The 25,513-nt window shown below is 36.0% G+C and overlaps 1 protein-coding gene across 1 annotated transcript in view; it reads right to left on the bottom strand.

Annotated features, from left to right (window-relative positions):
* LOC106057219 (galactose mutarotase-like) overlaps window positions 1–25,513 on the bottom strand; it is a 34,262-nt gene continuing 8,749 nt past the window's right edge. Inside the window, exons 3-13 of the mRNA XM_056023499.1 lie at window positions 25,280–25,434; window positions 23,781–23,990; window positions 22,964–23,045; window positions 21,345–21,489; window positions 20,545–20,716; window positions 19,604–19,623; window positions 8,349–8,688; window positions 7,249–7,330; window positions 2,835–2,979; window positions 496–667; window positions 1–327 (exon numbers count right to left, since the gene is read on the bottom strand). Coding sequence (XP_055879474.1) covers window positions 250–327; window positions 496–667; window positions 2,835–2,979; window positions 7,249–7,330; window positions 8,349–8,688; window positions 19,604–19,623; window positions 20,545–20,716; window positions 21,345–21,489; window positions 22,964–23,045; window positions 23,781–23,990; window positions 25,280–25,434 — 1,601 coding nt within the window. The 3' untranslated portion in view covers window positions 1–249. The remainder of the gene's footprint in view (window positions 328–495; window positions 668–2,834; window positions 2,980–7,248; window positions 7,331–8,348; window positions 8,689–19,603; window positions 19,624–20,544; window positions 20,717–21,344; window positions 21,490–22,963; window positions 23,046–23,780; window positions 23,991–25,279; window positions 25,435–25,513) is intronic.

Here is a 25,513-nt window from a genome sequence, read left to right on the forward strand (position 1 = left end):
TACTTTTATCAAATGTATTCTGTATTTACTAATTAAATGTCATTTAGCAGATGCCTAAACTATTGAACATTGTCTTGATTTGGCTTCAAAGTTTCAAACGATGCTTCAGATCAGTTCGGCCCTCTGGGGTTACTGGTTCGTGCTAGAACAAAACTTCTACAAAAAAGGGAAGGGAATGATGGCGATTAGTGTTGGAACTCAGGACCTTCGTGGGAGGAGGTCGAGGCACAAACCATGCGGCCTGGTAGTCTACAGTAGTCCAAACTTATACGACGTTGTCTGGGTGTACACTTGTCCAGGTCTCAGGATAGTGCTGGGAAAGTGTGGCTGTCAAGGAAACAATTTTTCATTAAACAAAAAAATGTTATTGAGGCACACACGCACATCAATGCTGACTAGTCACTCACAATTTCTGGAAAAAGAGGTAAGTTTTGAGGTTGGAATTTTTCATTTCTTTAGCAATGAAGTCAAACACTACTCCTACCCTGACCCTACCTTATTGACACTGTCAGGATGGTGGTTGGCCTCAATAACAAAGGCACAGAATCTGCAGTAGGTGGCGCCACCTTTGCCTTTCATGTCTGCCATTACGTTGCTGGTGTAGAAAGTTATTCCAGGCTCGTCTGTAGACACTTCGAGGTAACGTCCGCTTGGCGGATGGTCGACTCTACAAATGATAGTTCAAAGGTCAAGTGGGTTCAACAAAATCGAGAGTAAAGTAGAAGTTAGATAACACACCTATCACTGGTTAATGTCAGCCGGTGCGGTAGGTACCCCCACCCCCTTTATTACCACTAACTACGTATAACTTTCACGGCGAAATACTGTTATAGTCAGGCTTCTGGTGACTTTTTTAATAATAATAATATTATAATAATAATAATCTTTATTGTCCGTATGGAAATTTGTCTTACAATGTGTGCATTTCACCAAACAAAAAACATTATAATTATAAGAAACCAAAGTGTACATTCACACCAGACTCACTCATAATTTACATGTGACAAAGTGATGATGTGTATTCTATGGTGATTGTGTTAAGACACGCTCTACCCAAAGTTATCTCACTGTGATTAGGCCTACCCTTGATCCATAATAAATCATGTTTTCTTTTTTTTTAAATAATATTCTTATAAAACAAAAAGTGTAGTTTTTTTTTTCTAATGCAGATATTAAAGTTTCTACAATGGCTATTTCCCAATAACGTACAAGAGAAGCGGCCAAATCTAAGATTAGATCTTGGTTGGGAATGTAAGGAATAACTAAAAAGCACAAGAAACATAACAAAAATATTAAAAAAAAAAAAAAAAAAAACTTTTTTATTCAAGATTTAGGCTATTATGAATTTAAAAAAAAAAAAAAAAGGGGGGGGGGGCAAGTGCCGCTGTCTCTTCCCATACGAAGAAGTTGTTTTTTTTTAAATTCGTCTAAATAGTTAGAGTTATAAATAATCTAAAGTTAAATATGTTACTTATTAATATTATTAATTTTGTTAGTATGTTGCATTGTCCCCTCTACCTCTCTGCCAAATTAAATTTAAATTAAAAAAGTATCGGGCAAAGAGAGCCGGAATCCTTTGTAAATGGAAGTAGAATGAAAGGTGGGCATGGTACTGATCTAGATCTAAGTCCTTTCACCCGATCACATCCTTCTTCCCCTTGAACTAAAAATAGAATAGTTTTTATTACAAATAGTATTATTTTGATCTAAATTTAGATGGGGTGGTACGTGAGTTTATTTTAATTTGTTAGACTAAGTTTAAGATTAAGTTACTCACAAAGTTACATCTCGGTTTGGTCATTGACCTAGTCACTGTCACCTTTACAACGAATGCAGTTCTTGTTTATGGGATAAGCCACTGTCATTGTACGGCGGTCTGAGTATTTTATTGCTATCATATGGTTTGAATATTTCTCCGCTATTATATGTTTTTTAATACTTCAATGCTATGATATGGTTAATTGTTTCATTGCTATTGTACGGTTTGAATGTTTTACCGCTATTATATGATTTGAACCGACATTATGAATTATATAATTCACAGCGATTAATAGTTTAAATTATTCACCACTATTAAATTGTATCAATATTTTATCGCTATTGGATAGTTTGAATGTTTCACTGTTATTACATACATTTAAATGTTTCGACGCTATAAAATCGTATAAGTATAAGGCATATAGTTCGTTTTTAAATATTCGGATAAAAAGTTTGGCTAGGGTTAGAAGTCAAGTGAAATATACAAACATTCAAGGCCAAGTTACCTCATTACCTACTGTACAAACATTCAAAGCCAAGTTACCTCATTACCTACTGTACAAACATTCAAGGCCAAGTTACCTCATTACCTACTGTACAAACATTCATAGCCAAGTTACCTCATTAGCTACTGTACAAACATTCAAAGCCAAGTTACCTCATTACCTACTGTACAAACATTCAAGGCCAAGTTACCTCATAACCTACTGTACAAACATTCATAGCCAAGTTACCTCATTACCTACAGTACAAACATTCAAAGCTAAGTTACCTCATTACCTACTGTACAAACATTCAAAGCCAAGTTACCTTATGATCAAGCATACAAACATTCAAGGCCAAGTTACCTCATTACCTACTGTACAAACATTCATAGCCAAGTTACCTTATGATCAAGCATACAAACATTCAAAGCCAAGTTACCTCATTACCTACTGTACAAACATTCATAGCCAAGTTACCTCATTACCTACTGTACAAACATTCAAAGCCAAGCGACCTCATGACCATAAATACAAACATTCAAAGCCAGGTTATCTTATGACCTAACTTACAGATGATCAAAGCCAAGTTACCTCATGACCATCTCATGTTTTCCATTATTGTCCAAACAGAAATTTGTGTCGAATCCCTGTCCACCTCTGACTTTGTCCAGACGGTCACCAAGACACACTGGCGAAGTCAAATCATAGTCTGTGCCTGCTACAGGCCTGATCTCGCCTGTGGATAATAAGTGCACGATTCATACTTATTAATATTAATGACATTGCCAGTATATTGTAACTATACAGTGTGCTTTTATAGTACTTTGTAATTTTAGGAAGTACACATCGTAGTGTAAGTTTCAGAGATATTTTGTTAGGTGAGGAAATTAAAGAATTCATTTTTAATCCTGAAGTAGCAATCATGAAAAGAAATTGAACACAAATACGAGATGATACGCATTATAATCCAAATTCAATAAGAAAACGCAAAACTAAGCTTAACATAAAGCTTAAAACTTATTACATGAGCAGACTTATTTGTGGAGCCCAAAATAAGGTAGTCTCCCTTATTTTTAGTTTTTTAAAACGAATTCTCTTAATCCTGAAATAATATTAAAAACTGTTCATTTCTAATTCACTCCCTCGAATCTTCGAGAATGTGCTGTTTAGATAAACTTCCTGTTTACACATCTCTTTATACCCTGACGCGCATGCCCTACATCAGTGTTTCCCAAAATGGGATACGCGTACCCCAGGGATACTAGAAGAGTTTGTAGGGGGTACGCGTTGCACATACGTTTGTATCTAAGTTTGATACCTCTCAACGCAAGGATAATATGGCATAATGTGCCGCATAATGAATATGTTTCTTAGACTCGCACTTTAACTTTAAAAAAAAACATTCGCATTTAACTTGTATTTAATATATTTTTTGACGCCGGAAGTCTCGATGTCCTGGAAATGTCAGGTGATGTGTGGAGCCAGTGGAGATCAGTCAGGTGATGTGTGGAGCCAGTGGAGATCAGTCAGGTGATGTGTGGAGCCAGTGGAGATCAGTCAGGTGATGTGTGGAGCCAGTGGAGATCAGTCAGGTGATGTGTGGAGCCAGTGGAGATCAGTCAGGTGATGTGTGGAGATCAGTCAGGGATGCCGTCTAGCGCTTCATAAAAGTATACAATGCATTACGTCGTGTACATGGGCGTAGCCAGGATTTTTTTCGTGGAGTGGGATTTTCTTTCTCCCCCCCCCCCCCGCCATATATATGGTGTGTCGTCGTGTTTCTGTTAGACCCATGAAGGAACGATTTGATGAAAGCGTGACAGCGAAAATCTTTGCCGTCACTCTAAATATACTAACACTAAAGGAGCGGCGCAAAGACAACTGCCAGCTGTCAGTGAATACATGCATACCTTTCATTGCTTGACTTTCTTGTTGGCAGATGTACGGAGGTAAACTAAACAAAAGAGTACCTTCAAATTAAAGTGTTAATTCTTGGCTAAGTGGTGGCTAAGTTGGTTTAAACATTTTCTGTATGAAATGTGTGAAAAGTTAGCTAAAAATGTTATTGAAATAACTTTGGTCAAATCAAACTAGCATGTTATGGCAACAGAAAAATAGGTTTTGGCAATATGAAAATGTCAGGAAAGTAATCTCAAGATGCCGGATTCACTATTCAGATAGAGAGCAAGAGGTTAATGCTGAGTGCATCTATCTCTTTTATACTAAGCCAGCGACAAGATATTTGAACAGACATACCAAAACTAGAATACATCTCCAGGCAGCAAGTTTCATTTTGAAGGACTTCAACGAATTTCTACCAGGCTTTGCTTTAAGCCTTTAAAGTTCCCCTTTCAGACCTTGTGGTCTATAGGGCAGATGATGTAAAGGTCATCTGGTTCTGTGGCCTGCGGTTAACGAGGGTGTCATGTGGCCAGCACAACGACCAACCGCCTTTACTTTTCCCCAACTAATGTCAGGTACCCATAAGAGCTGGGTGGACTCAGAGGCGCCCGAATATCCCAGTCTTCACCAGGATTTGAACCCCGTACCCCGGTTCGGAAGTCAAGCGCTTTACCGCTAAGCCAACACGCCTCCTAAGCCTATAACTGTTTCTTGCCAAATGCATGTCTACATGGCGTCATGTGAAAGAAGCTTTACAAAACTTAAGTTAATAAACAACTGTTAATAACTTTTGGAAAACGAATTTCAAATGAAGCAATTCTGTCCATTGAAAACGAAGTCGCAAAAGATACTGAGTTTTAAGTTATTTATAAGTTTTCAAATTTGAAATCTTGTAAAGGAAACTTAGAGTTTGTATTTTCCACAGTTATTGTATATTTTTTTTTTATTTTAAGATAAAATTTCTTTTCAAGTTTTTTTGCCGATCAAAATACTTTTCATAAAGTTGCTTTTTTTTTTTTTCATTAGTCGTCCTCAGGAAACTACCACTATATGTGGCTATAATGTTCGAAAGTTTCCATTAAGAACTGTTTAATGTTTACTAAGGAAAGCATGTTCAGTTGATGTTTAATTTGTTTATAATTTAAAAATCCCTACGCTCGTGGAATTTGGTGACCGTCATTTGTATTATTATTTTGTTTTATAGCAGGGGTTCTCAACATGTGGGTCGCGACCCCCTTGGGGGTCGATTGATCATTTGCCCTGGGTCGCCTAAGACCATCGAAAATATGGATTGTTATTGTCTACTCTTCTATTGTCGTATGTGTGTGGGGGTGGGGGTCGCGGCTGAGTGGGGGATTGTAAAAAGGGTCGTCGAGCTTAAAAGGTTGAGAACCGCTGTTTTATAGAAAGGAGGTTTTAACTTCAAAAACCCCTTGGAGAGGGTTTTAATTTCAAAACCTTCTTAGCTGCGCTGGGGTCAAGTGATGGTTTAAGGGGAGGATTACCTTTGGAAATCTAAATTTTGGACCCAAAAATCGATTTTTAGATTTAAACATATTTAGATAGCTTATCCATTTATTTACTTGATAAGTACTTTAATTTTTTTAAAATAATGCTTTAAAACATATTTTTTTACATGTTTCGGGTGTATATTAATGACGATTTTATAAGAAAATGCAAAAATTCTCCATAGTTACAGGTTTAATAATTTTTGTGCATTGAAAATAAAATAGTCATATTTGGTATCAATTTGTTCAGCGTCCAAAGGTCTTTTAAGATTTGGCATCACTTCCTAATCTTTTATTAGCACATTTTCGCTATATTTAGAAACTTACGTACTCTTTTTGATTAGTTTTGGTGTAAATATAGACCCGCTTATAAATGCTGCGTTCTGATTGGTCTATCCTAGGATAGCAATAGCGACCTTGTGTACGTCAGGTTATCGAGAATAAATGGCTGAACTGCCTACATACAGCGTGTTGAAATTATCGTATGTGAAAAACTAACATTTACTTTCTAAACAGTTTTAGTATCTTAAAATAAACGTTTTATATGTTCTGTGCTTGCTTTTCTTACATCTTGTAAGTAGAATTATCAACATTTTAAAAAAATTGATTGGAAGAGAGCAATGAATTGATTGGAAGAGAGCAATGAATTGATTGGAAGAGAGCAATGAATTGATTGGAAGAGAGCAATGAATTGATTGGAAGAGAGCAATGAATTGATTGGAAGAGAGCAATGATTTGATTGGAAGAGAGTGATGAATTGATTGGAAGAGAGTGATGAATTGATTGGAAGAGAGTGATGAATAGAATTGGAAGTGATAGATGAATTGATTGGAAGAGAGTGATGAATAGAATTGGAAGAGAGTGATGAATAGAATTGGAAGAGAGTGATGAATAGAATTGGAAGTGATAAATAAATTGATTGGAAGAGATAGATGATGGAAAAGATAAATGAATTGATTGGAAGACATAGATGAATTGATTGGAAGAGATAAATAAATTGGTTGGAAAAGATAGATGAATTGATTGGAAAAGAGCAATGAATTGATTGGAAGAGATAGATGAATTGATTGGAAAAGATAGATGAATTGATTGGAAAAGAGCAATGAATTGATTGGAAGAGATAGATGAATTGATTGGAAGAGATAGATGAATTGATTAGAAGAGATAGATGAATAGAATTGGAAGAGATAGGTGAATTGATTGGAAAAGAGCAATGAATTGATTGGAAGAGAGCAATGAATTGATTGGAAGAGAGCAATGATTTGATTGGAAGAGAGTGATGAATTGATTGGAAGAGAGTGATGAATAGAATTGGAAGTGATAGATGAATTGATTGGAAGAGAGTGATGAATAGAATTGGAAGAGATAGATGAATTGATTTAAAGAGAATGATGAATTGATTTCAAGAGACTGATGAAATGGTTGGAATAGATAGATGAATTGATTGGAAGAGATAGATGAACTGATTGGAAGAGAAAGATGAATTGATTGGAAGAGAGTGATGAATTGATTGGAAGAGAGTGATGAATTAATTGGAAGAGAGCGACGATCTTGGTCAGTCTAGATTTACAGTTTTCATGGGAAGTAAATCTTACCAGTTGGAATATAGACGTCATCCACGGGTAGATAATGTGTAGCTTTAATCATGACAATATGATCTCTAATGTGGCCAGCTCCCTGAAACAAAATAATAATTGATTTGTCACACTTAAGCACCTCTAAACTTTAGCTAAAAATATTTTAATAATCTCTAAATGAAAGATATATTTTAAGCATTAAAGAAATACCCTCTTTTCATGATTTTAACCTTTTTTTTACCTTCATAAAGAAGATACAGACACCCATCACAAAAAATAAAATAGACACAAAATACTTTTTGTTCCTTTGGCAATTAGATCGTTGAACAATATCCTTACATGTATAGAAAGCATGACTTGATAAGCACTTACATGTCCAGATTGTCCAGCTAAATTTAAAAAAAAAATATGACTTGATATGACTTGCATGTCTAGTATTGTCCAGCTAAATTACACAAAGCTTGACTTGATAAGCACTTACATGTCCAGCTAGATTATAGAAAGCATGACTTGATATGACTTACATGTCCAGCTAGATTATAGAAAGCATGACTTGATATGACTTACATGTCCAGCTAGATTATAGAAAGCATGACTTGATACTATTCACATGTCCAGCTAGATTATAGAAAGCATGACTTGTACATGTCCAGCTAGATTATAGAAAGCATGACTTGATACTATTCACAAGTCCAGCTAGATTATGGAAATCATGACTTGATTCTACTCACATGTCAAGCTATATTATGGAAATCATGACTTGATTCTACTCACATGTCAAGCTATATTATGGAAATCATGACTTGATACTACTCACATGTCCAGCTAGATTATAGAAAGCATGACTTGATACTACTCACATGTCCAGCTAGATTATAGAAAGCATGACTTGATACTACTCACATGTCCAGCTAGATTATAGAAAGCATGACTTGATACTACTCACATGTCCAGCTAGATTATAGAAAGCATGACTTGATACTACTCACATGTCCAGCTAGATTATAGAAAGCATGACTTGATACTACTCACATGTCCAGCTAGATTATAGAAAACATGACTTGATACTACTCACATGTCCAGCTAGATTATAGAAAGCATGGTTTGATACTACTCACATGTCCAGCTAGATTATAGAAAGCATGGTTTGATAAGTTAACGGCTGTGGGTTTGGTTGTAGTTGCCTTGTAGTCTATGGTCATTGTGTTGTCATCATCAAAGCTGTAGGTGACAGTGACACTCAACTCCCCCGGGTAATTCTCCTCCCCATCAGGACTCACGTAGCGTAGCACCAGACTTCCGTTCTGTTCTGTGCCATCCCATAATTTCTGAGTTGAATAAAAAAAAAACATGACGACACGCGAGAGGTAGAGCATGAGATCCCGAAACGTAAGTCTCAGGATTAAATCTTGGACAATCCAAAAGATTTTATATCGCTTCTCCCCCCCCCCCCTCCTTCTTTTTTTCGATTAGTTAACACTGACACTGTTTCCTTAAATGTTTTTCAGATGATCACAAAGATAGAGGCACATTTCTTGTTCCATACGCTAGAACAAATTCATACAAGTGCTCATTCTTCCCTAGTGCCGTTAGAGAATGGAATGTGGTTGCCTGAATCAGCCAGAAAAAAAAACAACGACTTAGTAGAGTTTATTTAAGTCATTGATTAACAAGCATTACTAGATTGACACATTAAATACGTAGGGCGTAATTATCTTCTTTATTGAAGTAACGTCTGTAATATATAAGATAAGATAAGAATGAATATCTATGCTTTCCTTTCAAATAGTCACTCTCTTTCATCAATAGTGTTTTTTTGTAAAATGTTTTACATGTTTCGGATGTTCCTTCAGAGTTGAAGATAGTTTACTTCCTAGTCCAAACCTCCCGCAGGACGACGGGGAATGGTAGCGGGCAGGGTTTGAACCCTCGACCGTCGATAAATCCGAACGACAGTCCAGCGCGCAAACCGCACGACCAGGCAGTCATCTGCGCAGTTTATCTCATGTATTGGTCTAGTTATCTGAACGCTCCAACATAACAATGAGAACGAAGAAGAAGAAATAAACAGAGAAAAATGTATTGAGAGAGAAAGAGAAAGAGAGACAAATAGAGAGAAAGATAGAGATGCTCTCTTTACAAAGAGGCCCGTATAAGACACTGGCCCCAAAAACACCCCAATAGAAAGAAAACTATATGGAGAGCTCCCTGATTTGGAAACCTCTGCGCAGTTCATCTCATATATTGGTCTAGTCCAGTGATGCCCAAAATATGGCACGCGGGCCAAATCCGGCCCGCTACTAGGTTTTCATCCGGCCTGTTTAAACGTTGGCAAAAAGTAGAAAATCCCCCCCCCCCCACCCTTTTTTTTATTTCCCCACAAAAAAAGATTTAAAAATGTATCTTACCTACATTATGGATTGGCACCATGACCTTTAACATTTGTACGTTTATGAAATGTGAGCGTTGGGAGTAACTACAAGTGGAATTTAGATTCTACCAGGAAAAGTGAACGAATATTTTTTATTATATTTTCGAACACGATAGTTAGCCAACATATTTGATTTGCAAAGAAAGTGTGGCAGGTTTGTTTTTTTAAACTAAATATAAACGGTAAAATAAAACAAGTAGGCCTATTACGGCATTCTTGTTTTGAGCCGCAAATAAAAAAGATTTTTAAACCACGGGTAGAAATAGGAGGGTCGATGGGAACATTTATGAAAACGAGATTAGAAAATGAGTCGTTGGCTAGTAAGCTATAAGTTTTCTCACATTTTAGTAGAGAAATGAAGCCATTTTTTTTTAGGCTTAGAAAAAAAAAAAAAGAAATCTTTCAGATATGCCATCAATTAATGTGAGTACAGCAAGTAGTAGGTACTAGATCCGCAGGTTTCAATTAAAATTGTTTTAGGTTAATTTCATTTCGTTTTTGTACCTTACTTTGTGGCCCGCGACACGAGTGTTGGAAATTAAATTGGCCCGCGGGTTGAATTAGATTGGGCATCACTGGTCTAGTCATCTGAACGCTCCAACATAAGAATGAGAACGAAGAAGAATAATCGATGGGGGAGATAATAACGAACAGTGGGTGGGAGACCGAACCTTTCCATTTCTGTATTTGTGCTTTAGGTTCTTGTTTCGGCTCTACGTCACTTGAAACACTGTAGACAGAGTGTTGGGTTTAGGCACATCGGCACAATTTAGGCCATGTCGTGCCCTTGTAAACAAAATTTGAGTTTTGGGTTTAGGCACATCGGCACAATTTAAGCCATGTCGTGCCCTTGTAAACATAGTTTGAGTTTTGGGTTTAGACACATCGGCACAATTTAGGCCATGTCGTGCCCTTGTAAACAAAGTTTTGAGTTTTGGGTTTAGGCACATCGGCACAATTTAGGCCATGTCGTGCCCTTGTAAACATAGTTTGAGTTTTGGGTTTAGGCACATCGGCACAATTTAGGCCATGTCGTACCCTTGTAAACAAAGTTTTAGTTTTGGGTTTAGGCACATCGGTACAATTTAGGCCATGTCGTGCCCTTGTAAACAAAGTTTTGGGTTTAGGCACATCGGCACAATTTAGGCCATGTCGTGCCCTTGTAAACATAGTTTGAGTTTTGGGTTTAGGCACATCGGCACAATTTAGGCCATGTCGTACCCTTGTAAACAAAGTTTTAGTTTTGGGTTTAGGCACATCGGTACAATTTAGGCCATGTCGTGCCCTTGTAAACAAAGTTTGAATTTTGGGTTTAGGCACATCGGCACAATTTAGGCCATGTCGTGCCCTTGTAAACAAAGTTTGGGTTTAGGCACATCGGCACAATTTAGGCCATGTCGTGCCCTTGTAAACAAAGTTTTGGGTTTAGGCACATCGGCACAATTTAGGCCATGTCGTGCCCTTGTAAACAAAGTTTTGAGTTTAGGCACATCGGCACAATTTAGGCCATGTCGTGCCCTTGTAAACAAAGTTTTTGAGTTTTGGGCTTAGGCACATCGGTACAATTTAGGCCATGTCGTGCCCTTGTAAACATAGTTTGAGTTTTGGGTTTAGGCACATCGGCACAATTTAGGCCATGTCGTACCCTTGTAAACAAAGTTTTAGTTTTGGGTTTAGGCACATCGGTACAATTTAGGCCATGTCGTGCCCTTGTAAACATAGTTTGAGTTTTGGGTTTAGGCACATCGGCACAATTTAGGCCATGTCGTACCCTTGTAAACAAAGTTTTAGTTTTGGGTTTAGGCACATCGGTACAATTTAGGCCATGTCGTGCCCTTGTAAACAAAGTTTTGAGTTTTGGGTTTAGGCACATCGGCACAATTTAGGCCATGTCGTGCCCTTGTAAACATAGTTTGAGTTTTGGGTTTAGGCACATCGGCACAATTTAGGCCATGTCGTACCCTTGTAAACAAAGTTTTAGTTTTGGGTTTAGGCACATCGGTACAATTTAGGCCATGTCGTGCCCTTGTAAACAAAGTTTGAATTTTGGGTTTAGGCACATCGGCACAATTTAGGCCATGTCGTGCCCTTGTAAACAAAGTTTGGGTTTAGGCACATCGGCACAATTTAGGCCATGTCGTGCCCTTGTAAACAAAGTTTTGGGTTTAGGCACATCGGCACAATTTAGGCCATGTCGTGCCCTTGTAAACAAAGTTTTGAGTTTAGGCACATCGGCACAATTTAGGCCATGTCGTGCCCTTGTAAACAAAGTTTTTGAGTTTTGGGCTTAGGCACATCGGTACAATTTAGGCCATGTCGTGCCCTTGTAAACATAGTTTGAGTTTTGGGTTTAGGCACATCGGCACAATTTAGGCCATGTCGTGCCCTTGTAAAAAAAGTTTTGAGTTTTGGGCTTAGGCACATCGGCACAATTTAGGCCATGTCGTGCCCTTGTAAACAAAGTTTTTGAGTTTTGGGCTTAGGCACATCGGCACAATTTAGGCCAGGTCGTGCCCTTGTAAGCAAAGTTTGAGTTTTGGGTTTAGGCACATCGGCACAATTTAGGCCATGTCGTGCCCTTGTAAACAAAGAAACTTTGAATCATTCATGACTTTGTAGTCAAGTTTCCTCTGGACACCTGTCTGTCCATGAGGCCAGTGCAAGAGTGGATGAGAGAGTGACGTGAAAAGGAGGGTGGGAGGCACAATGACCCACTGAAGTGGCGTAGCTAGGGTAGAGAGAGAGGGGGACCAAATCTGAAAATTCCCCCAAATGAGCGTCAAATTTTTTTAACATAAAATTTCGTTATCTGGCTATTTATGTTGTTAAGTAAATTAGTTACAATGTTGCATGTATTCTACACATTAGACACATCTTTATTAATTCATGCCATGATGTCGAAATGCAGGGGTTTCTAAAGATGACAAGCCCACCGAGCCCCCAAATGTCTTGCTACGCCACTGACAGTACTTCTAAATAAATGGCAAGTACAAATTTTAGAGTTTTGTTCCTTGGTTTTTTTTTTCCGAAATTAAATAAAGTAAATAAAACTTCTAAGAGACTTAAACCTAAAACTTGTCACTAGCCAAACCACGCTCTTACACTCGGTCACTTGCCCCACATAGACTAAACCAGCAGTTCATCTAATGGTGGCATTCTTTCGAAATTCCGCAGAAACGATTGGTCTCCGAAATTTAAAAAAATGTAAATATCTGCTTTGGCGGAAAAGCTCTAGTGACTAGTCCTACACAATTGTTATCTTTCAACATTGCACTATCTAAGCTACGTGCGCTGTACTAATCTTAATCACTAGTGATTTCTCTATCTGAAAGTTCATTGTTTGATTCTGTTTAGTCCACTTAGCATATTGCTTTAGCATCTATTCAATTTTCAGAAATCGCACATGTGCCTTGAAAAGAAATTGTCTTGAAATTTTCAAATATTTTTTTTTTGGCGCCAAGCATCGCGATTGGACCCAATTTTTTACTTGCGTTAACAGTCTTTCATGTAAATTCTTTAAAAGTCCTTATTTGGATCTTCAGAAAATCTATTTTTATTCCTGGTGTAAGGGAGGTCACTTCTCAGTCGCAGCCACCTTTTATATGTTGTTCATGAAGACCTGCCCATCTTTAACTTGATCTGTTATGGAGATTTATGGATTTACACAGTGGGCTACTTTGTTACAAATTCCTTACATTTGTAAGCATTGAATACGGCTTACAACCCATAGACATAAATACATATAAACTGGAAAAAGGAAATAACTTCATGTAATTTGAAAACATGTAGATATATCTATTGTTGTCGGATTTCCGAATTCTGAAAAGTTTCATAATCTTCAGTCTTACAGATTTAAAAAAAACTACACTGCTGTATAATAAAGTCATAGACATAAATAAATATAGACTGGCCGAAGGAAGTAACTTCATGTAACTTGAAAACATGTATATCTATTGTTGTCGGATTTCCGAATTATGAAAAATTGCATGATCTTCATTCTTAGAGATTTAACAAAACTACACTGCCTCCTTATTTACAATATATATAGGTGTGTTGCTGAAATAGATATGAATACGCAACTTTTATACTGCTCATAAATGCTGTATAATAAAGTACACAAAATTGCGAGTCACAAATTTTCGCTTCATAAAACTCTTTTATCGGCCAGTCTATATTTAGATCTATATGTCTATGCTAAAACCTATTTCTCTAAATTCTCTTAAATCACTTTTGATGAAACACATTTAAGTAGTTATCCCCCTCGGAAAAAGGTCATTAGTAAAATTATATGAGGATCTCAATTTCTGATGACGTCAATTGATGTCTTCTAATCTTTATTTTTCTTTATCTAAGTCTTCACAAAATGTTTAATAGCTAAATATTCTATTTAGACAAATTTCCATACGGATAATAAAGATTATTATTATTATTTCATGAATGTTTAGTAGAGTTTAAACCTCTGCTAATGGTAGACCTCTTTCAAAGATTTTTGTATCTTAGTGAAGTTTAGTTCAAAATAATGAAACATCAACTCAAAATCAAATGAATAATATAGTCTTTAATATGCTTTTAATATTTGTCCTATTCACACTATGTACAATAAAAGTACTCAAGGACGGCCTTAGGCCACTGCAACCTATGCAGCCGCAGTGGGCCCCGCACTTTTATAGGCCTCTCGCTAATTCAAGGTGTAAATTATTAAATTAACCATTTCAACTAATTATTAAAGGGTTACCGCGGCCTCCTGATTTTCCAGGAGTTCCTGGGAATCTCCAGAAATTGCAAAGTATACGAGAAAGTCATGAAAAACTCCTGAAATATTAAAATCTTCTGAAAAACATACAAATATCCTGAAAAATATACAAAATTGTCATTTCGGGATATCATTGAAAATGGAAAACGCCAATCCTACTCGTGATTAAAAAAAAAAACGGTTTTGTCAGCTTTCATTTCATAAAAATGTAATAATAAGGTGAGTTATAACCAAAACAGGAGTTCAAATACTTTATTTAGCCTACTTTAATAGTCACTGGCATATAGATTTCTAAAGCGATATTTTGCTAGTCGATAGTAAATCTAAACGGCAGATCTAAATGTTTATTGGCTTTTTGTTGGAAATCTATCATCTACTGTAGATAGCTCTGACCGGCCCTGAAAGTACACATGTTCAATTGAATAGATCATTTCTTTATGACTACAAGACCACAGTTCCATTAGACCATAAGTTCTGAAAAGGGTGGGGGGGGGTGTCCAAAGCAGACGTCTTTCTAATCTAAGCTGAAATGACAATCAACTAATGTAATCACAGATTCAACAAAACAACTAGCACACTTGGGATATAAAGAGGAAAAAAAAAAGATTGGTAGATTGCCATATATCGGTAGACTGTCATTAGACTAGTAGACTGTCATTAGACTAGTAGACTGTCATTAGACTAGTAGACTAACATTAGACTAGTAGACTGTCATTGGTTGGTTAACTCTCATAGATTGGAAGACAGCATGCACAAATTAGTAAGAACCTTCAATCACTGAAAACAAAATATTCAGATATTGAAAACTTGTTGTTTTTTTTTAGTTTTGGAGTGTAAAACAAAAATTCCAGACCTTCTTCTTCTTCATCGTTCTCATTGTTATGTTGGAGTGTTCATATGACTAGACCAATACATGAGATGAACTGCGCAGTGGTTTCCAAATCAGGGAGCTCTCCATATAGTTTTCTTTCTATTGGGGTGATTTGGGGCCAATGTCTTATACGGGCTTCTTGGTAGAGAGAGCAGTTTTGGAGGACGTGGTCGGCATTTTCTGGTGATACTCCACATGGGCAGATTTCACTGGTTCCAATTTTGAGCTTCCGGAACATGTGTTGTCGCATTCTGTTGTGTCCGGTCCTGAGTCGAAAGATTAGACGTTGGTCTTGTCGGGATAGCTTATAGTAAGCATCATCTTTCTTGTGATTTGGATGGGAGCTCGTCCATTTCTCATTTATTTTATCTACAATTAATTTCTTCATTTCTTCTGGATAGAGTGCAGAGTTTACTTGTGAGTTTGTTCTCCCACTCTTGGCGAGTGTGTCAGCCTTCTCATTTCCTGCTAGTTGTATGTGAGCTGGTATCCATTGAATAACAGTTTTTTTGCTGTTGTGGTTGAGCTTTGTGAGTGCTGTTCTGAGGTTTTTAATATAAGGGGAATCAGAGTTTTGCAGGCTTTGGAGGGTTGTTTTTGCGTCTGTTAGAAAGACAATCTGACTGTGAGGGGAACTTGGATGATTTGCTAGCATGGTAGCAGCTAGTGCTAGTGCTTCCCTTTCTGCTCTGTGACTGTCAGAGAGCTCTCCAGTTGCAAAGGATTTTTCTAGTTTTCCTCCATCTGGCCATTCGATAAGTATTCCAGCTCCTCCATTTGTGGTGGCTTTATGGGGTGAGCCATCCGTGTAAACTCTGATCCACTGATTGCTAGGGTAATTGGTATGTAGAAAACAGTTCACTATTTCCTTGAGCTCTGTTGGTCTGTAATCAGATTTTCTTTTTATGTTTTCAATATGGTCCCTTATAGTAGGAAGAGGGCTTTCGTCCCAGGGTGGAGATTCATTATAGTGTATCGAGGATTCCAGAGTAATTTTTTCAAGTTGGTGTTTCTTTTTTAGGTTTAGAGATTCCTGTATGAAATTGGTCCTTTTGAGACGGTTTTTTGAGCCAGTTTTGTGGATTTTTTGTTCCAGACCAAATAACGGACTATAGCAACATTATATGGGACATGTGGCTAAGTAGCATAAACCACTTGGCTTCTAATGAAGAGCTTGAGTTTGAGTCCAGACATGAACTGACTTTCTCCCAGTTCCCCTACAAGGTCCACAAAAGTGACTCGACCATAGCGCAATGTAAAAAAAAAAAATAAAGTTTCCCTTTCAGACCTTCAGCAGATGACGTAAAGGTCATTTTTCTGTGGACTACAGTTAACAAAAGTGTCAAGTGACCAGCATAAAGACCAACCGCCTTTACTTTTCCCCAACTAATGTCAGGTACCCATTTAGAGCTGGGTGGACTCAGAGGCGCCCAAAGATCCCGAAAATTAAAAATCCCAGTCTTCACCAGGATTCGAACCCGGAACCCCCAGTTTAGAATCCAAGCGCTTTACCGCTCAGCCTCCACACCTCCTCATATATTCAAGAACATCCTTAATTAATGGATCAAATTAAACATGACTGTCACAACAATTATTTGGTCAAATGTTATCTTATCTTATAAAATACAGACATTACTTCAGGTGTCCCTTGGTCAATCTAGTCAAGTTAATCAAAGACTTCAACTCTGCCAAGTCGTGTTTTTTTCTGGATGATTCAATCAACTTATTCTATGCTCTATTATAATAAAACTAAGGTTGCATAAAGACAGATTGGTTACAATGAAAAAGTCTTTGCTAATGTTAATATTTCCGCATGAAAGATTTAATTAATAGACAAGTGTCATCTGTGACGAGCAAAAAAAATCGGTCAATGTAATTCCTAAGTCCTGAGTGTAACGTCTTTGCTCTGATACAAACGAGTGTGACTGGTGGGGATTTCGTTGGACAATATTAAACACAGTTTTGTGCATTTTATTAAGCCTTCAATGTTTAAGTATCTATTAGCAAAATAACTGAGTATCATAGAAAGATAAAGCATATGCAGAAATACATTTTTAAATGCGCCACTCTTATAGAGGGAGGTAACCTCCATTATTTCCTCCGCATTGAGATTATTTTGTGCTGCTTTGAAATTCTATTCCACAATGCTAAAAAGAAAGTATTTTTAAAATACTTTTTTAGACTAGACTAACAATAAAAAGCATTTATAAAAAAAATTCAAAGGGGAACGACCTGAATTTGAACTCATGGCTGAAGACTTTTGAATACAGTTTCTATTGTTTCTATAGTCTCGTCCTATTTTTTATGTTTGAGCTTACTAGAACTCAGATTATAACCTATAAAGGGGCCTAATTCAGCTTATACCACCACTTTCAGTCGAGTACAATTTCTTTCCCTTGTTTGAAATACCAAACAAAAAAATATTACCAAGAGTTAATTAACTAATTGGTTAATTTCTAAAATTGATTCTTCTTCAGGTAAAAGAAATAATTGTGCAAAATTTCAGCTTGATACAGATTTTAAAAACAATGTGATCAAAATTTTTACCGCACAGACAGACCTCGAAAACATTTTCTTATAACTTTCAAATACATAACACTTGCTGTCCACCAGATGCACCAAAAAGCTAGCTATTCATAAAAATCCACCATAGATTAAAATCTCCCATAGCAACGAATACAAATATGAAATCAAACAACAGGGAATGTTTCCTCAATATGTTGTTTTACAATATGCCAAAGGTGTATACAGTTTTCTGTGTGTATGTCTTGCCAGGTTGAAGCACAGTAGTGGGAAAGTTGGGCTGTGAAAACAAAAAAAAAAGAAATATAGGATTTTTTACTTGTAATAAATGTAAACAAATATCTGTTTCTTAGACTTAGACCCTCCTGCACCATGCGGCGCATCGAGTGGCAAGCTGTCCCCCACAAAGATCTGTCACTGCCAATGTCTGAAGCCTCTTTTCAACTGGTGTCCTTTGTTCTGAGGTCCTCCATGAAGGTGCGGTGCCAAGTTATACGAGGACGTTCCTGTTTGCGTTTTGCTCAAATTGGCCTTTATGTCATCGCAACTCTTGGTATGCGTAGTTCATTTTGCCATCTGTAGGTCCCACGTGAGAAAGGAGGAGGGTTTGATGTGGGGCTAGCGACCTTGCTAAAAAAACGACAAACGTGAAACATAAACAAATATTTATATGCTAAAAAAAAAAGGAAGGGAATCTGTTTGAAAAGAGTACTTGGATGCTATAATCAAGAAGCACCAGAATTAGAACAAGATGGCAGCATTATTTTTCTTTAAATCAGGATATGAGGGAATCTACAGTTTGCTCTAATGGGTTTATGAATAAAAAAAAATAATAGCCCCAGAAACCAGAAGGAAAGTCTCACTACTAGGAAAGTCTCACTACTAAGAAAGTCTCACCTCTAGCCAAAATAAAATGTTACAATACTTCAACTGAGAGATGTTCTATTTTACAGTGTATTAAAAATAAATGTTATAAATAAAATATTACATTACTTCAACTGAGAGATATTCTATTTTACAGTGTAGTAAAACTAAATGTTATAAATAAATTGTTACATTACTTCAACTGAGAGATGTTCTATTTTACAGTGTAGTAAAACTAAATGTTATAAATAAAATATTACATTACTTTAACTGAGAGATATTCTATTTTACAGTGTAGTAAAACTAAATGTTATAAATAAAATGTTACAATACTTCAACTGAGAGATGTTCTATTCTACAGAGAAGTAAAACTAAATTTTATAAATGATGACTAAATTAATAATACTGGAGATGAAGAGGGTGTCAACTATCTGTGAAAGGTATGAAAGATTCGTTTAGGGATGAATAGCATGACTTGAGTCATTTGATGACAGGAGAATAAAATTAATCTGTGAACATGGGACCTAAACCTTTATGACAAGGGCTAGAGAAAGAGATTGTGAAAATGCAATGACAAAAACAATAAAGAACAAATAATGGTAATCCTGAAAAGTCAGTGAATTATTTTGAAAATGTTGCTGTTAGACAATTAGTTTAGTTTAGTTAGGAGCGCACATTTTATAGTGACGACATAGACGTTGGGGTTAGAGATTAGGTGTAGACTTTTAGATCAGTTATTGCTAGGCTCTCAAAGGGGTAATATCATTGTTAGTGATGGACTCGACTGTGGCCCATTCTCCATTAAAGAATGTTATTATGTTTTCATCAGGAGTTACTGTGCATTGATCCTGTTCCGTTACTTTTCATTCTTTGTGACATGATGCATTTGTTTAGACTCGCACCTGTAATACACCTTACAAGGTACTCACACCTTACAAGGTACTCACGCATCTAGAATTATCAAGGTATTTAGAAATACTTCAAATACAACTTAGACACATGCATCCGTTACAGCACTAACTTGAATTTCAGGTGGACACACAATCAAATTAGGTCACCAAAGAGCAGAAAAAAATAATAAACTCTGACCTATATTTGTGACACCATTTCTACAGTCAAAAAGCTATGACCTTAGAACTGGACTAGGAATAAGCTGCTTCATAAAGATCACTAGTGTAAGACCAAAAAAAACCCCAAGAAAACACAAGACCAACAGTTTGTAAATTTGAACAGAAAAGAGATAAGATACAACAGTTCAAGGTTATTCTAATCTAGCAGCCACATCCACCAATGGACTGAGAGCAGCTGAAAAAGCATTCATTCAAGGCCCTCAATTCTTCCCACTCAGAAGCCATTCACAGTAGCATACAAAAACATTCTGTTCCAATTGAGTTCATTTGTAAATAGTTATGACAAAGAAGGATGTCAGATATGTCCTAATCATACAGAATTTCTCGGCTTTAAAGTATTGTCATCATAATAACCACAAAAATTATAAGCAAGTATATATATATACTGTTACGATCTTCTATATCAGGCCTTCTGCAAATACTGCTCAACAACACAACACATCTAAAACATCAACTTGACAACAAGAGTCTCAAATAACAAGGTGTCTGTTTATTTACAATTACATCAACAACAGCCAATAAACACAACTGGCTACACTAACTTCAAATGCTTTCTTGTACTTAACAGAACTGCCTAACTTAACATTACTAGTCTCTCTAGCTCGTACAACTACATTCTAGAGGACTCCCAAGGTACCACCCAGTCCTTACTGCTTGCTGTCCTGGACTCAATTGTCCTTTCTTTACACATTGTCTCTCGACCGTAAAGGTTTAAAAGGATAGTAACTTGTAGTAAACGAACCTGATGAATACTGTCTGGGTAATGTTGAGCCTCTAAATCTATGGCACAAAATTGCTTATAAGTGGCGCCGTTCTTCCCTGCCATTTCTGGTAAATAGTATGATGTGTAGAACTGTAAGCCTGGTTCAGTAGTGTGTAACTCTAAGTAACTTCCAGTAGGTGGGTGTTCAACTCTGTATAATAAAAGAAAAAAAGAGTTGTTTTTTTCATGGTATACAATTATTATTTATTATGGCAAAAGCTTTTACATACTAGGACAAATGCTTGCAAAGAAATAAATATTAGTGTCAATGTCACATGTTGTATTAGTCTCTTGAATAGTTAAAAAAAATTTTAATATGTATTGACTATTTAAAGGTACCAGAATATCATTTGTGGGTTTAAAAAGGTATGGGTTTAAAAAGATATATAACTTGTTGGTTAAAAGTAATGCTGCCCAGAGATGTAAAAAGATATATCAATTTGGGTTTAAAAAGGTATATTGTTTGCAGATTTTTAAATGTATATCATTTATGGATTTAAAGTTTCATTATAAATCAATCAAACTGAAGCTTCCTTTACAATACTGAAACTCTAATGTCAACAGTATAAGATTAGCCAAAAGATACTAATCATAAAAATAATTTAATTTATGTAGCGATGTTAGCATACATAATGTAGGCTTTGAGAACTTAATCATAAACATGAGAGTTAAAAAGGCAAACTAATCTAAATAAATGTTGAGCAGGTAGGTCTTAATGCTCTTTCTGTCTAATATAGATGGCGCAGGAGGATCTAAGTCAGTGTATGCATAATGTTTACCTTGCTGCTAATTTTAGATCTTTATTATCTTCCAAACAAAAATAATTTTCGAATCCTCTTCCAGTAGGGATTTTATCTACAACATCTGCTAAACATGTTGGCAGACGCAAATCATATTCACTCCCTTCAACGGGTTGACGTTCACCTAAAGAAAAATAGTACATAAAATATAAAGTGGTGTCGTAATTCTTTGAAAGTTGATGTATTAGAATATCAAAATCATTGTTATGTTTCAATACAAAAGTAACACATGCAAATTCATTAAGTTATACACTGCAGTGACATTATGGAGTATGTGCGTAAGTGAGTGTGTGTTTCTATGGTGACAGTGAGAAAAAGTTAGCAACTGATTGGTGGCTACACAGTGTGAATGTTGCATGATAAGCCGCATTGTGGTAATCTGTCTAGGGTAGGAGACAACTCCAGATTGTAGAATGAAAAGACCTGTTTTCGTAACGAGTTAGAATTTGTTCAAAATATAATCTTTATATAATTACTAAAGTCTACTACATTTATTTAATATCAAGTGAAATTTGTCTAATAATACGCTGACAGCAGTTTAGTCATCTACCAGTTTGGTGCTACAAGTCAACAACCATCCCAACCATGCATAACAAGTGACACAGTATGAACTTGATTAAATTAAATCCTTATTTAAAGTCAATTCTCAGAATAATAATATAAATTCAAATTTTCGAAAGAATTATAATAAACAGTAAAAAATATAGTATATTTTGAGGGAACATTTTACAATGAATTGACAACGAGGATCTCAAATGACTATGAATCAATTTAAATTGACTAGTACTAGCCCAGATATGTGCCTTGTTCTTCTTTTATGGTATTTTTAAAAGACCTTATTAATATTAAAAGTACTATAGGCGAGCTGGACTATCATTCGGTCATCTAGAAGGTGCCAGGTTCATACACTGCCCATTGCAATGCCCTGTCATCCTGTGGGAGGTTTGGACTAGGAAGTAGATTAACACCTAAAGCATTTCACAAAACAAAAGCACCTTTTGGTGAACATTTCTATTGGTTACTTAGAGCAGTGCAGTGTCAATGTAGAATGATATAAATCAGGATGATGGTTGACTTTGATTGTATCAGATTTTAAGATTAATAAAGTGCTATTGATGATATTTCTAAATAAAAAATTTGTTTGTTGGATATTATAATATTATCAATAATCACAAACACAATAAAACTTTAGTTTTATGTAAAGATTTCAAAAGATTTCATACTAATTTTTCCCAAAATGTAATGGAAGTAATGTGAAAACATTCAAATGAATAAACTTCTACACCAACTGAAAAAAAACTTATTTATTACATTTAATGTTAATGTATTTTTCAATTTCTAGTCATATTAAAAACCTTTCTTCAGGGAACAGTACAAGGAAAAAGAAGAAGAGGCAGAAAGAGAAAGCGATGAGAAGACAGCATAAAAGGATGGAGGGGCCTGCCCCATTGAAAAAGATTCTATCAAATGCAAAAGACAGAAAGGAATGGATAAAGACGGTCAACAGATCTTGTGTGGTGCCCCAATGGTCCAACAGACAGATTGGTGAAGGTGAAGTCATACCTCACACTCAATTTTGTTAATGCTTCTTTATTTACCAGTTGGCAGTCCATCATCTCCCAATGGTAGCCAATAGCTGGCAGGAATAGTTACTATATGATCCTTGATACAGCCATAATCCTATAAAAAATAATTAAATAGTTTTGTTAAGAGTAAACAATGATTATCTACATCTAACATTAGGATATGTTTAATGACCATTATTTAAATTATTTTTAGGTAATATCAATGAATGACATTAAAATACTATTAATATATAATTATCTATCTTCTCTTTTTTTTTTTTTCAACATTTACTTATTTCTATTTACAAATCATCATTATTATCAATCCCATGATTTGCATGATAGGGGTGCTGATAGGGGTGCTGTGATGTTTTGTGTAACAAAATTCCTTCAATCCTCCAGGTCAACAGCTGTCCTTTGAAGAATATCAATGGAGAGATTGGTCCATTCTTTCACACTGTCCAGCCAGTTTGGATGACCCTTTCTTCGTGCTTCCTCTACTGTACCTAGAAAGATTTTTGACAGCAAGTCATGTCTTACAATATAAACCAAACCAGCTCAGCTTGTCTTTTTACATTATTGAGGCGTTCCTCCTTTTTGCCACTCAGAGTGTTAACTTACAAAAGAATACATTTTGTTTTCTTATCCTGATATCTGATACCCAGCATTACCTCCAATATTTACTATCAAAGGCTTGAATTCTTCATTCAGTCTTAGCATTCTTATTTGCAAATGGAACCACACGCATAATTTGTGAGCCCACCGTGGCACAATGCAGCCCCCAGATTCTATTGTGAATAAATTCTTCCATCACAAATAAACTATTCTTTAAACATTTTTAAGCACTTACATGTCCACCAAGATTGATGTATGTATGCTCTGTTAGATTCAGTGGAGTGGCTTTACTTGTGGTAGCTGTGTAGAGCATTATGAACTCATTGTCATCATTTAATTGATATTCTGCTGTCACAATTAGCTCCCCTGGGAAATTCTCCTCACCATCAGGGCTGATATATTTCAGTATGAGGCTGTCATTAGTTACTTCCCCTGTCCACATTTTCTGTCCATTTTTTATGAAAAAAAAAAATAATAAATTTAAAAACACATTTTAAAACTAATTTTATTTAACACCAAATACTGAGTTATAAAAACACAACAAGAAAAGATGTATGCAACATTATAATAAGTTATTCATCAAAAGTACAATGTTCTTAGTGGCACAAAAGATCCATTTCCATTTTAGAGAAGTTCACCTAAAGACCAATAGGTATATAGGGCAGTGAAATTACATTAATAGGAAACAAATGGATTACTACCAATGAATGACTAGAGTGTTTAGTAATAAGCACAAATAGCTACAAACATTTCCCAGCTGAGAACAAGAACCTAATAGGAGATGGTCAAACTTCATTCCAAGCCAATAATTTCAAATAAAAAATATCAGTGTTTTCACAAGGACTAAAACCCAAGATCTAACCACTTAATCAATCGAGCAGCCTGTTTCTTTGAAACTATAAAATATGGATAAATATGATGATATCTGCTGTAATTAGGTTACAATAAAGAATAATATTCCTAAAAGTAAAAAAAAGTAAAGTTCCCCTTTCAGACCTTTCCATCTTAACTGTTGGTTTTAATTTCTTCACCACTAGACAGTTTAATAAACTATTCACACTCAATTCACACACAGGAATCCCCTCAGTAAAATAAATGATTAAAGTATACATTTATTTTCATTAGAATTCAAAGTTAGCTATATTTATATTTTTCTAAATTAGTTTTAAATGAATTGGATGTCAGCCCAGCCATGTGGTATGTGCTCTGTACTGTCATTACGATGGTCCCAGGTTCAAACCTGCCTGCAGCCATCCCCCACCATCCTGTGGGAGGTTTAGTAAAGTAAGTAAGTAAAGTTCCCCTTTCAGACCTTGTGGTCTATAGGGCAGATGATGTAAAGGTCATCTGTTTCTGAGGCCTACCGTTAACAAGGGTGTCATGTGGCCAGCACAACGACCAACCGCTTTTACTTTTCCCAAACTAATGTCAAGTACCCATTAGAGCTGGGTGGACTCAGAGGCACCTGAAGATCCCGAAATAAAAAATTCCAGTCTTCACCAGGATTTGAACTCCGGTCTCCGGTTCAGAAGCCAAGCGCTTTACCGCTCAGCCACTGCCTCTCTGGGAGGTTTAGGTTAGGATGTAATAGTTTTCAAATCGGAAGGACCCTCCGAAACGTAAGACAAATACAGGAAAACAAAAGTTTTTTTTAAAGTAGACAAAAAAAACTATTTTCTTGAAAAGTTTACAAGAAGTATACACAAATGTCCCACTTTATAAATTTTACTTTACCTTATTGAAGCCCACTCGCCCACCATGAAGACAGTGCTGTCCGTTGTTCTGATATAGTTTATATGTTTCACCATCTAAGGTGAACTCTCCTCCACCAATTCTATTGGCCACTCTGCCAATAAATCCACCAATGTAGCCAGGTTTCTCTTCATATTCTAATTCAAATGGAAATTTCAGATTGAAAAAAAATAGTATGTTTATTCAATTTTTTTTTCTAATCTGTAGTACAATTTT

This window comes from Biomphalaria glabrata, chromosome 3 (genome assembly GCF_947242115.1).
Source record: "Biomphalaria glabrata chromosome 3, xgBioGlab47.1, whole genome shotgun sequence".
Classification (NCBI taxonomy): domain Eukaryota; kingdom Metazoa; phylum Mollusca; class Gastropoda; family Planorbidae; genus Biomphalaria; species Biomphalaria glabrata.